The 13,835-nt window shown below is 42.4% G+C and overlaps 1 protein-coding gene across 3 annotated transcripts in view; it reads right to left on the reverse strand.

Moving 5' to 3' along the window:
• The window catches only part of LOC137417942 (E3 ubiquitin/ISG15 ligase TRIM25-like), a 78,235-nt gene that overhangs the window by 38,690 nt on the left and 25,710 nt on the right, over positions 1–13,835 (reverse strand). For all 3 annotated transcript variants that reach the window (XR_013621926.1, XM_078770569.1, XM_078770570.1), the window contains 2 exons: positions 9,940–10,530; positions 5,277–5,372 (listed from right to left, as the gene is read on the reverse strand). Coding sequence is in view for 2 of the 3 variants with exons in the window: in XM_078770569.1 (XP_078626695.1) it covers positions 5,277–5,372; positions 9,940–10,017 (174 nt within the window). In the remaining variant the exon portion in view is untranslated. The remainder of the gene's footprint in view (positions 1–5,276; positions 5,373–9,939; positions 10,531–13,835) is intronic.

Consider the following 13,835-nt stretch of genomic DNA (forward strand, 5'->3'; position numbering starts at 1 on the left):
CTTCACACGAGGACGATCTCCACAAGGCCCGTGCACCAATGGTTCAACGGAGGGCTCGACTTGCAACGAACTGCTGCGAACTGCCGCGTGCTCTGTGGGCTTGGTGTGCTCGGTGTGTGAACGAACTCTCCACCAACTGCCTTCGGGGAGCTTTTCCACCAACTGTGTCTCTGCGTCTGCCTGCGTCTGCCACGAACTCAACTGCCTGAAATGGCTGGTGTCCCCGTGTGTCCCGAAATGGCGACCGACCGTCGCATATATTGGTGGCCGATGACGTCACATTGGCGCACTCCTCAGCCAATCACAGCCTCCCAACTCGCCCAGGTCACGCCCTCTGCGGCATGCGACTCCTGACATCTCCCGTCCGCGACCCCCCCCCCCCCCCCCCCGCGGTCGTTTTGTAACACGTAACACGCGAGGTTGGTGGGCCTTTGAGGTGCGAACGGCGGCGGCCAACCATGGCGGTGTTTTTGGCCTGGTTTCCTGTCTATTTATTACGAAGTCAATGTCAGGGAAAGGGAATTATTTAATGTTGCGCTAAGGACCTAACTAATGTTTATGTGGTTTGCAGTGCCATAATGGACGGAGGTTTGACTACCAGGTGAGACTCACAGGGCGTTACCTTTAATCCCTCACTATTTAACACTCGGACCTCCAGGTAGATCCACAATCATACATCTTACCCCGACAAACGCCTAAACATCAAGAACTTATTACATGTAGAGTCCCTGTCACGACAGCCGAATACCTACCTATTCAGATCTACCTAGCTCTAGATATTGCTCTACCAAATTCATAACACAATCTTGAAAAATAAGCGAAGTACCAACTTCTAATTTGGTGTGTGGGTGTATCTCGGCATCTGGAAGAACGCTATTGTAAATTGGGTCGCCACGTCAAAATCCAAGATGGCCGCCACCATATATATGTCTGAACATTGTGAGCGAAATATCTTGAAAAATAAGCGAAGTACCAACTTCTAATCTGGTGTTTGGGTGTATCTAGGCACAAAGAAGAACGCTATTGAAAATTGGGTCGCCACATCAAAATCCAAGACGGCCGCCGCCATGTATGTCTGAACCTTGTGAGCGGAATATCTTGAAAAAGAAGCGATGTAGTCAGGTTCACTATGTTAATAAATATAATTTCGTTCAAAATTTTGGTAAGATTAGCAAAACTATACATTTCTGGAATACTCAGAGCATGAGGAATCCAAAAATTAATGTTTGCATTTGCATAGACACCTTTGCGAAAATGACACTCAGGACAGTGATGAAGAGACAGGTTCACTATGTTAACAAATATAATTTCGTTCAAAATTTTGGGAGATTAGCAAACCTGTACATTTTTGGAATCATCAGAGCATGGAGAATCCGAAAATCAATGTTGGCATTTGCACAGACACCTGCATGGCCGCCATTTTGGATTTTCAAAATGGCCGCCATAAAATACATATTTTGCGCTATCTCGGCTTCTAGTCAACCTAGAAACTTAATTAAATATGCTAATCCTATGTTTTCTGGGTTAAGGAATCCAATAAAAGCCTCAAAATAGTGCTCAGAATTATAGAAAAGCAACAAACAAAGGTAATTGAAAACCATTGTCTTTATATTTGTGATATAACTGTATTACATAATACATGATATTGCAAGTCCTTTGAAGTTATAGGTATGGGTTTATAAAGCAAGAAAGCAGCCTTGTTATTATCAGATTGAACTATAAGTCCTATACACAGAATCTACTAGGTCTACACCGTTCAGGAATATGCTTTTACAGATCTTCATCACTGTCCTAAGGGTCATTTTCGCAAAGGTGTCTATGCAAATGCAAACATTAATTTTTGGGTTCCTCATGCTCTGAGTATTCCAGAAATGTATAGTTTTGCTAATCTACCAAAATTTTGAACGAAAAAACTTCGTGAACCTGACTAAAGTACCAACTTCTAATCTGGTGTGTGGGTGTATCTAGGCACGAGGAAGAACGCTATTGAAAATTGGATCGCCACGTCAAAATCCAAGATGGCCGCCTCCATGTATGTCTGAACCTTGTGAGCGAAATATCATATCATAGCATGTTTTCTGCGTCTTCCACTTTGTCAACTCACATCACTTCCCCGACGGGGGACCGAGGCGTATTGCTTAAAGAGATACTTCTGGAAAACGTACAGAAGTTTAACTCAGTACTGTCCATGAATTGAGTTCGATATCAGTTTACATCACTTTCAAGGATCAATTTATTTGTTTTGAAATGTCAAATGTGTTTTTTGTTTCTTTTAAAGGTCACATTAACAAAATCTAGAATAATTTCAACATAATTCCAATGAACTTTTGGTTCTAAGACATCTTGAAAAGTAAGTTCACCCCCACAAAAGAATATTCCATATTAAATGCCAAGTCTACATATATGTATATATATATATATATATATATATATATATATATATATATATATATATATATATATATATATATATATATATATATATATATATATATAATGAATTGGTGTTTTGTTATTTTAGTGCAAGCTAAAGTAACTGGTGTTGCATGAAGAAATTCAATGAAATACTCTCATAATTGAATTTGTGTTGTCAGCAACAATTCCCTGCAACCTCAACATACGATCTTCACAATACAAATTACTTGATGACTCCAGGGAGAAAATCTCAGGCAGTGTATAAGCATGAGACCCAAATGACGCCTGTAGGTCAATTAATTATCGGGGGTCAATTTTTTATCCAAGCATAGCCCTCGACCTTCTCTGGATGAAAGAGGAGGCCATATAAAGTTTGGTCGCACTGATTCCTACAAGGTCCGAATCCATAAACAAACAAATAAACAAACTTTCTTTATATATTAGATATAGCAGAGTACCCTCCCTCTGGGTGGGTCGAGTTTGCACGATACTTACTGGAAAAGTATCGTCTGTGTTTTTCAAGAAGTCCACAGATGTTTATGTGATGTGTGCTTTAAAGATTCTAGATGGTCTAAAGGGTATATTCCAATCATAGTTAGTGTCTGAAGGGTCAAAAGGGTCTAATCTCTCAAGCATGCAAAAAGGGCCTAAAAAGGTCCAAGTGGGCTAAAGCTATAAATGGTCAAGGGTCCAATATGTCTAATCTGTCTGAGGGTGTAAGGGGTCCAAATGGTGTTGAAGTCCAAGTGACTTAGGGAGTGTAAAGGTCTATAGGTTATTGGGGTCTAAAGGGTATACGTAACAGGTTGAAAGGGTGAAGGAATATAAATGTGTTGAAAGGGTCTCAAAATAAAAGTATTCTTAAGTGTATTTCAGGGTCTTTGGGATCTAATCTCTCAAGCATGTAAAAAGGGTCTTGGAGGTCTTTAAAGGCTAAGGTGGTGGATGAAAATACCATGAGGACAATCCACAGGTCGGACTTTGTCTGTGTGCCAAATTTGGTGGTTGTCGGCACAGCTGTCTTTGCAAAGAAACACAAACACACACAGACAGACAGACAGACAGACAGACAAACATCCAACAAATTACATATATATTTTGGTAATTATTTATTATTCACATTTGGTATTGTTGCGGATTCCCGAAGCCCGTTCCCGTTTATAAAAGGGGGATTAAACCCCTTTTCCCCCCTGGGTCTTCGGGTCCGCGAGACCGAATCGCCACTTCTGGGCAAACGTGAAAAAGGGTTTTGGGACAAATTCGCACATACCTTTGGTACCCACGCTGCCATGAAAGCGGGGATTGAGCCTCGCACGAGCCACGCTTAATCGAGTACGCCTGAGCGGAATGCGTATCACGTGACTCATGCTGTTGCTTTTATTGGAACCCGATTCGAGCGGTTTTATTCATACCATGCGAAGCCAATGGTGGAAGTGACAGGATGGTCAAATCAGAGGAAGAACAGAATTGATTTACACTATACAAGGATTTGTAGAAGGAAAGGGGACACAGAGCAGAGCTTAATCAATCTTAACTTATCCCCAGACAAATGGGCCCACTCATATACACGCGGAGATGGAGGAAAAGAAGTTCACGCGCCAAGCGCGCCCAGCATGGCTCTCCGATGTTCACGGCACGTACCCAAGTGAAGGCAGGCAGGAGGAAATCCTCGCGGCGAGTATGTGGCCCGGCGCGGATCGTCCTTTCCAGCGTGCGATTAATACAGCGCAGAGCACGGGGAACAGGGCACGGGGCAAGTTCGTGTACAACGGCAATTCAATTTGCTTTTCAACTCCACTCGCGTTCTCGTCTGCCTTCTCGTTCTCGTGCCATCCGTTCTCGTGCGATCTCATGTGCTCTGCTCCTCATCTGCCGCGTTCTCATACGTTCTCGTTGTTCTGGTTAATGGGCTCGGGGCAGGACCTTAAATGGCACCTCCCCGACCTTACCCGAATGTTCCAAACCCCGCCACTTGCCGCAGTGGTAAGCCACTCCCCACGAGCCCTGATTGGCTGCTCGTTGCTTACTGGTCACTCCCCCCTGTCCCGCCTTCCTTCGGCCTCGGTTGACTTGTTCAGGCCTGCTGCGTGGTATTTCAGCGCTAAACCAAAAGCATCAAAGCAAAGTGCCAAAAGAACACCTAATCTCACTGGCCTACTCAACACAAAACTAAACACAGGAAAGGACTACGCTTACATTTACGAAGAAATAACTGAACTATCGCGAGGCTTCATGTTGTGGTGTAACTAACTAAGAGGGGAAATTAACCTTTATTTCAAAACCGCAACAGTATTATTACAGGACCTGGTTTTTTAAAAGACAGAAGTGATTATATTTACAAAGGTGCCCACAAAGCCAAATAAATAATAACATACACCCTAATTAGGTGTTGTCTCCTCATCCTCAGGGTGCCGGATGAAAGGGAAGGATGGGAGGGGGGAGATTTCTGGGAATGGAGGAATTATTTTGCACATTTTCTGCCCATGGTACCCCGAAAACGACAAAACTTGTGACAGGAACACATTGGGCAAGTCGTTCACTCTGACACACACACATACACAAACATGCATACATACCATTGTCGGATTGTTTGTTTGTTTGTTTATTTATATAATTCATTGACTAAATAATTGTTCCCTTGCTGCATTTTTTTTTTTTTTTTTTTGCAGAGTTCGTTAGTTCACTTCTAAAAAAATTATCATCATACATTCCTTCACAAAACAACGATGACTTATTCGAAGAGAAATAAAGGTGTGAGTGAGCACCTCCCTAGATTGCATTCCTTTTTAAAATGGGGAACCAGGTGGGGGACATGACCCTTTCCATGTTTTCAAGAACACCCATTCCTTGATGATTCCCACCTCTGTTTGATCTTCCTCTTCCTGAACCTGCCGTAGTTGGGATGTAACGCTCTGCATTGACTGTGACACATGAGGATACTTTGCAGCCAAAACATCCTGCACAAAATAAAGAAACAACAGAATGAAGAATCGTGAACCTGTGGTGGATTAAAAAGGAACATCCTGCACAAAATTAGATAAATAGTAGCAGAGGTAACGGCACCTTGTGTGGAAGGAATTTAGAAGATACAAGATGATTTGTAATACGGGCTAACACCGGGTGATGCTATACGATACACATTTACAAAGAGAGAATTGGGGTCTTCGCCCCACCCTGAACCCCCGAACCTGTAGATTGAAAATGTTTTCTTGCCTTTCCATTTGCAAAGAGGATTGGTATGCGATATGATGGGGTTATAATTATATGTATGGAGTATACATTTGTGAGAAGCACAGTCAATGTGATGGGAGTTTTATTAAAATTTATAAATATTCTCTTCTCTTTAACTCCAGAGCTGTATGAGAAAAAGTCCCAGGACGACATTAACCACTAAAACAGTCCCAGCTATCTTGAAGGTCGATGTTTGGTGAAGCACTGAAGCAGTCATGATTACATCACTCTACATCTATCTATAATTCCAGTAATCTCTGTGTGTTTGTTTGTTTGTCTGTGACCGCTGTTTCTCGACAACCACGGGTCCGATATACTTTAAACTTGCCAGGTATATTGCTGGGGACCCGAGGATGTGCCTTTTCAAGGTTTCATATTAATCGGACAATTACTTACCGAGCTATGTCCAAAAAACGATTCAACCAATCAGAGAGCAGCGAGCTATCCCGTGTGCCGAACGTGGCGAACACACTCTGCCTCGGATGGCACATTTGAGAGCGTATTCATTTATTTCACGTTTGCAAACTATGTTGCCGCTATGTTGGCGTTAAACTATGTTTTAAAACTAATTTGCGATTCTTTCGCTTTCCTGCGCTTTGTGCACGCTATGGCGATTTCTTTACCAAACTCTGCAAGCTGTTCGCTTTGGACCAAACCATTTCATGTAAATAGAGGGGGGGGATTGTCACCGTACTCGCAAGCCGTTCGCTTTGGACCAAACCATTTCATGTAAATAGAGGGGGGGGATTGTCACCGTACTCGCAAGCCGTTCGCTTTGGACCAAACCATTTCATGTAAATAGAGGGGGGGGGATATAATTTTAGATATAGATATAGTACGGGCATGCCCTAGTTTCAATAATTATATAATTATATCAGAGGAAGCTGCACTGACATTACTTAACGTCATCGTGACATGTTGATGTGAAGGTAAAGATCGATATATTTTGTAATTTAAATTGCTGGAAAATGTTTGAAAACCTAAAATGTCCAATTACAAACATCGAACCATTTAGAAAGTTTTGTCTGGGATTGAACTGTTTTCAGGATGTGGTTTTAATGGGATTTTTATATTGTACGCTGATATGATACAAAAATACGAATTTAATCCAAGGGATTTTTCCGATTGGGAAGAAGATGAAGATCCCCTCAATTGAGGTCTGGATGATAGATGGATCACCTGTTAACTGGGTTTGAATACCTTAGTGGTTTGTCCAAGATGTGATACACAGGGTCTTGTAATATAGGGGATAGACCATGAAAGGTATAGAGTGAATATGAATGAATGAATGATCGTTTTAAGGCCATTTTCCCCGCGAGAGCGGGGGTTAGCCTTGCAGGCCCCATGACAATCATGGTTCCCTGTTTGAGGCAATGTTTCGTATGGCCGGATGCGCTTCCTCACGCCAACCCTTGGTCACGCTCTTACGATGCGCAGGGATATGGTGTACCTATTCTAGGCTGGGGTACACACCGTGATCATTCATCCCAGCAAGCTGGTACGCAATTTGCCGACCTCGGAAGGATGACAGGCTGAGTCAACCCCCCTGGCGTTAATTCAGCGATCGACCGGGATTCGAACCCAGGATCCTAGGTTCCCAAGCCCGCACCCTAACCGCTAAGCTAACACCAGGCTTAAGGTTATTCAGTATAAGTGTATAACTTTATAAGTGTATATTAGTGTATTAGTGTATAGTGTATAGCCTATATGTATAGTGTATATTGTATAGTGTATAAGTATAAGTGTATATTCAGAGTGTATAAGGTGATTCAAAATGAATTCTTCTTCTTCTTCTTCTTCCTCTTTCTTATGGAGCACATTTCTACAGGTTGTACCATTTGCTGGGGGTGCAGGTGTGTCACTGATTCAGTGCCCTCTGTAAGTCAGAGCGTTAATTTGTGATCTGTTCAGGGAGCTGGCGATCAGGAAAGGTTGATTTGTACTGATTTGAAATATTCCAAAGATAGTTAGTTCAGTAAGTTTTATAGTTGGGGTGCAGGAAACGACTTACCAACATCTCTGCTTTATTTAAACACACCTTTTTAAATGAAAATTCTGTGATGATGAATCTTTATTTCACCTTCATTCATCTTTAAGTCCGAGGATTGTAAGTAGCTCAGGCCGTAAACATTCTTCCTTATTCCAAAAGAAACTTCTTTTGGTGAACTCAGAACCCTTGTCACATCAACAAATCAACAATTTCACCTTTTAACAGATGGTCACCTGAAAAAAACTTATTCATTTCCCGTCACGTCTTGTACAGGTGAATGATCAACAACAGCACATGATAAATAATTCTGATAAACTCATTCCCAGAAATCTCACGTTTATGAGGAATATTCCGCTACGATGATGTAACAAGCTGCACAGAAATGGATAATGGTCAATCGGAAAGTTAAAAATATTCAGACCTCTACACGAGCCTTCGTCATATAAAACTAGGCCCGTGGGGGACTGACGGTTATATCCCCATGCCCCACTCTACATATGGAAGTTGAAAAAGGCGACATTAAAACAACAAAGAGCAATCAGAGATCGCAGACCCTCGCCAAGATGTGTTTGCGAGGTGTATTTTGTGGGGTGTTTTTGTACATTCTTTCATGATTTTGTACAACCACACTTTCATCAGACACGCGTGACACATGACATCCTCTTCATAAAACTGAATTCAGTATTGTATTTGAAATATATATATTTTTATTGAGGCTGTCCTCGGGGTCATTGGAGTTCCCAGGGTCTTTCACATCCATGGAGTCTTTTGGGTCGTCAGGGTCTTTTTGGTCTTTTGAGTCATTGGGGTCTTTTGGATCTTCGGAGTCTTCAGGGTATTTTGGGTCTTTTCCGTTCCTCAGGGTCTTTTGGGTCCTTGGGGTCCTCTGTTTCTTCATGGTATTTAAGGATCTTCAGGGTATGTTGGGGTCTTGATGGTCTTCATGGGGTCTTAAAGGTTCTTCAAAGGTCCAATGGGTCTCAGCAGTCCAAAGTGTCGAAAGGTACATTCCGATATTACATAATTAATAGACAGGATGCCACTGACTTCAAACAGAACATAATTAACAGATATATTGAAAGCTCACATGGCTGGAGAAGATAATAAAGTGGTGCTTCTTCTTCTTCTTCAAACAATAACTTCTGGCTGTCAGACCGTAAGACCAATCTGCTTTGCGACTACGTCATTATTTTGAAGTTTCACATCGATCAATGAAGCGGTTCAAGAGGTAGAACTTTTAAAATATTTTTGTTCAATCCAATATGGCCACCAAACCATGTGACGTATGAATTATTCAAGGGCAGCAGTGTATACACAAGGCACGGGGAACATATGTTTGAAGTTTCCGTTTGATCTGTTCAGCCGTTCTGGAGGAGTGGCTTTTTACAGTTTTATTCTTCAAAAAATCATTGCCGCCAAACCATGTGACCTATGACGTCATGGTTGTCCTTCTGGAAGTTTCTCCCATCTCCACACAGGATCTCTGGAGCTCAGCCAGAGTGACAATTGGGTTCTTGGTCACCTCTCTTACCAAGGCCCTTCTCCTCCAATTGCTCAGTTTGGCCAGGCGGCCAGCTCTCGGAAGAGTCCTGGTTGTTCTAAACTTATTCCATTTAAGAATCAAAGAGGCCACTGTGCTCTTGGGAACCTTCAATGCAGCAGAATTTTTTTTGTAGGCTTCCCCAGATCTGTGCCTCGACACAATCCTGTCTGAGCTCTGCAGGCAGTTCCTTCAACCTCTTGGCTTGGTTTTTGCTCTGATATGCATTGTCAGCTGTGAGACCTTATAAAGACAGGTGTGTGCTTCTCCAAATCATGTCCAATCAATTGAATTTACTACAGGTGGACTCCAATCAAGGTGTAGAATCATCTCAAAGATAATCACGAGAAATGGGAGGCACCTGAGCTAAATTTCAAGTGTCATAGCAAAGGGTATGAATACTTATGTCAATGTGATATTTCAGTTTTTTCTTTTTAATAAATTTGCAAAACTTTCTAAAATCCTGTTTTCTCTTTGTCATTTTGTCATATTTTGTTTTTGGCTAACCCACGCTCTAGCAGGGAAAATGGCCTTAAAATACATGTTGTTGTTGTTGTTGTGTCTTTGTCATTTTGGGGTATTGAGTGTAGATTGATGAAGGAAAAAATAGATTTAAACGATTTCAGCATAAGGCTGCAACATAACAAAATGTGAAAAAAGTGAAGGGGTCTGAATACTTTCTGAATGCACTGTATTTCAGCTAAATAACCAAAAATAATAAGGATATAATACATACAATAACCATTTTCACTGATTTACTCACCTTTAGTTCAGCATGAGCAATCTCCACACCAACAACGTCGTGGTCCCGATGTTGTCCACCTGTGCACGTGACGCACATCAAGCTCCCATCATCCTTACAATAGAGTAGAATTGGTTTTCCGTGCTCAATGCATCTTAGTTCCTCAATCTTCACTCCCGATCCACCAGTTTGTGCCCTTTCTGTTGATGAGGCTTCAGGTGTTTCTCACAGCAGAGGATCTCACAAGGTACACACCTCTTGGCTGCCTCTCCATTACAAAGCTCACAGTAACTCTCACTGCCCCCTGATTTAATTCCTTCCTTAACATTCACATCACCATGTTCTGCATCTTGGCCCTCAACCTCCTCCTGGAAAAACCTCACGGCAATTTGGACAAACAAAACGTGCATCCTCTTCCCTTTTCTCCCAGGATGTCTCCAGGCACACACGACAAAACGAGTGGCCGCATGGCAAACAAATGGGCTCCTTGTAGAGTTCAAAGCACACTGGGCATGTGAGTTCATTCAAAATAACTCCCACATCAGAGGAAGAAGAAGAAGAGGCCATTTCCTTGGGGTGCGAGAAGAGCGTGGAACAGGGTTGAATTGAAACCTGCAAATGGAGATTGATAATTAGAAAATCGTATAGTAAATAAAGAGCAAGTATATACATATATATTGTTGCAGCCACAGGTTCTGGGGCTTGCTAAAAGGGGAAGATTCGGTTTCCCCCGGACCTGAGTCAATCGGGCATGGATAACTCCATGACCTGAGCAGTGCCAATCAATCTACCAGGTTCCCAAGGGTCCCCAGTCCAATTATTGTTTACATTTGGGTCACGTCATTTTCCAACCCATTTTCCAACCGGGTCTCATGCCCTCGATATGCACTGCTCTTATCTTTTAAATCTTTATGAGATGCAGCTTTGCAAAAACTGCCAGTGGACATCAGACATGGACTGGAGCCAATTAATTCGTTGTGGTAGAAAACCTCCCAGACTAACACCACAGGTGTACTGTGCTGGACCAATAGAAGAAAGGACAGGCACAGACAGATTGCGAGCACAATCAACAACGAGGCGGTTTATTTATAAGGACGAGGCTACAAGGGGGAGGATATAAGCAACAAAAGCAATTCAATGGTACAAGCATCATCAAAATTGACAAGGGATCAATAATGCACACGGGATTAACTAGAAAGACACTCTTCCACATCACGAAGTCGACCGATATGCCTCCACCCACATTATTACATCATTATACATACTTGTATCAAGTTTGATTTAAATCCCTTCAGCTATTCTCAAGTTATCACATTTTACCTGACATGACCTCTGACCTTTGACCTCTTGATGCCATAATCCAATCAGTTCATCTTTACATCATAGATGGGCAATTCCACGAGAAATGGCAGAGGTCAAATTTTTAATTTGACTGAAAAAGTTCATGTTATGTACCAAATGAAAGCTGAAAACATGTACTTTCAGATAATATCAAGATCACCGAGTTAGCTTGCTCTGTTGGCTTACATCACTCATTGCAATTAATGAAGTCATTCTACTGAAAAGCGCAGTAAAATTGGCCCTCGATAATGCAAAGAACTATTAATTCATTAATTCTCTCAATTCATTGGTATAAAGTCAACAAATGCTATCCATCAGAAGCTACCTGTGATGCTGGTCAGGGTGTACTTCAAGCGTAAGTGGTAAGTGTTAAGTTCCTCCTTGCCCTCGCAAGGGAAAGGCTAGGGCCAAGCTCTTCCAAATTTCCAAACACTAGAAATCGGACGTCTCAAATTAATTAATTAATTTGTTAATACATCTCCGTCGCCCGCGACCTCCCCAGCGTGGGCGTCGAACCAGTTCATTTCCGGTGCGACCGGGCCGAGTATCGGCCCGGCCGTGGCCGAAGCCGTTGGCTCCGCCGTAGCATGCTAACGCGTAGGCTCGCGTGTCCCTGGTCCGCCGGGGCTCCGCGGGTGTCCTACCGTGCCTGGCGCCGCTATTCTCTCGACTTCTGGGAGTAGGTGCCGGTGCCCGGGGACGGATTTCGCTGTCTAAACATGGTAGCGCTAGGCCAGTGGGACCGCCGGGACCCACGTGCACTCACAAGGTGTGCTGCGCGTGGGCGGCAGTATCAGACCGGGGCACCCAAACGCTCCCCGGCTAAAGTTCATCCTGAAGCGCCCACATTGTGCGGACAAACCCCACCAAGTCGAGGGCCACGTGGTCAGGAGAACCTCGTCCCTTCTGGTCACACTGTGCCTATCGGCCGGCCTCGAAGACCGAAATTGTGCCGGTTACCGATCCTTCGCGTTCGGAACTATGTCATCTGTATGAAGGATTGACTTATATTGAAATGTGCTGATCACTGAATTGAAATTCACACTTATTCATCTGTATGAAGATTATTTCAAAACCAATTGAAAAAATATAAGTAGTCCTTCTATGCTTTAAAATTAAAACTCAAATTAGGAGTCAGATGTCACTCCGTGACGTGTCACTCCATAACGAAAATTTGACATTTGGTTACTTTTCTTTTTAACTGGTGGATGAAAAACCAAATAAATCCAGGGTCATTAAGAACTTATACCACCCAATCATTGTACAGTATAATTTTTTTTTTTTAATCTACAGAAAATAAATTAAAAAGAAAACTTGTCACTCCGTAACGTTACAAAGTGACTCATTCTGTCAAACAATTGATAACTCAGCCTGAAAAAGGTGAGTTCCTTCAGGAATTGTTCAAGATTCAATTATCCTGGAATTTCTTTGCCACATCTCACGGTAAGGGTGCTGTTGATGGGATAGGAGGTGAGGTAAAGAGGAGAGTTTGGTTGGCAAATCTGGCTGGGGACCCTGTATCTGATGCAGAATCCTTCTTCCGCGTAGCAGCGGCACAGTGCAAAAAGATCGAAGTTTTATTCATTGCAGCAGGAGACATTGAGAAGTGCCAGTCGCAATTGGACGAGCGCTGGCAGTTAGTGACGTCGCTTCCGAAAACACACCAAACACACTGTGTGAAACCTGTGAGGAATTATGTTGTGAGCGCCTCTATGTACTCAACAGCGGAACAATTTGAATTGGTGAGGCTTCACCCCGAGTGCCATGTATCATCCTTGGAATGTCAAAATACTGCTAGTCCAGCACCTGCTGAGCGCCTCAAGTCAGACAGTCAACCCCAAGTGCACCCTGGTGACTTTGTGACTGTGCAGTATATCACAAAAAAATCTAACAAGTTGTTTGTTGGCCAGGTGACTCAGATAGTAGATGATGGTTGTTTGGAAGTATCATTTTTGCGAAAAGCAGGCCTATCTGACTTGGCATATACATTCCCAGAGGTGGAAGATAAATCCTGGATTGATTCCAACCAAGTCGTCAGATTCCTTCTTCAGCCATCCCTCGACCATCGCAATCATTATGTATTTGCTGAATGTCCTTTGGGAAAGGGAACCTTTTGCAGGGCAGTCATGTGAAGTTTTGTGAGGTGGCCAACTGATTAATTCCAAACTTTGTTTTGTTTCTGGTCATCCACTCGTAAATTGTTCTCTATTTCTTTAGTCTATTTCTTGACTTTTTTAATATGTTTATTGTATATTTTCTCAGTTCAGATTTTTATTTTTATTATTTATCTAAAGTGTTAGATGTTGAAACGCCAGCACAAGTCAGCTGGGTTCAGAATGAAAGCCTGGCATTATCTAGAAATTATTTGTTGCTTTGAGAGAAATCTCAAAATTGACTCGTCACTCCGTAACGGGATTTTTCGTCACTCCGTAACGGGACTATTGTAATTATTTCAGAGTAATTAGGTCATGTCTGGAATTTTGAAACCCCTGTACTGAAGGCACAACTATTAGTGTATCTTCCCATTATTTCATTACAATTTTATAACTATTGTGAGAGCAGAGTTTTCAATTAAT

The sequence above is a fragment of the Myxine glutinosa genome, chromosome 1, assembly GCF_964187855.1.
Source record: "Myxine glutinosa chromosome 1, kmMyxGlut1.1, whole genome shotgun sequence".
In the NCBI taxonomy this organism is placed as follows: domain Eukaryota; kingdom Metazoa; phylum Chordata; class Myxini; order Myxiniformes; family Myxinidae; genus Myxine; species Myxine glutinosa.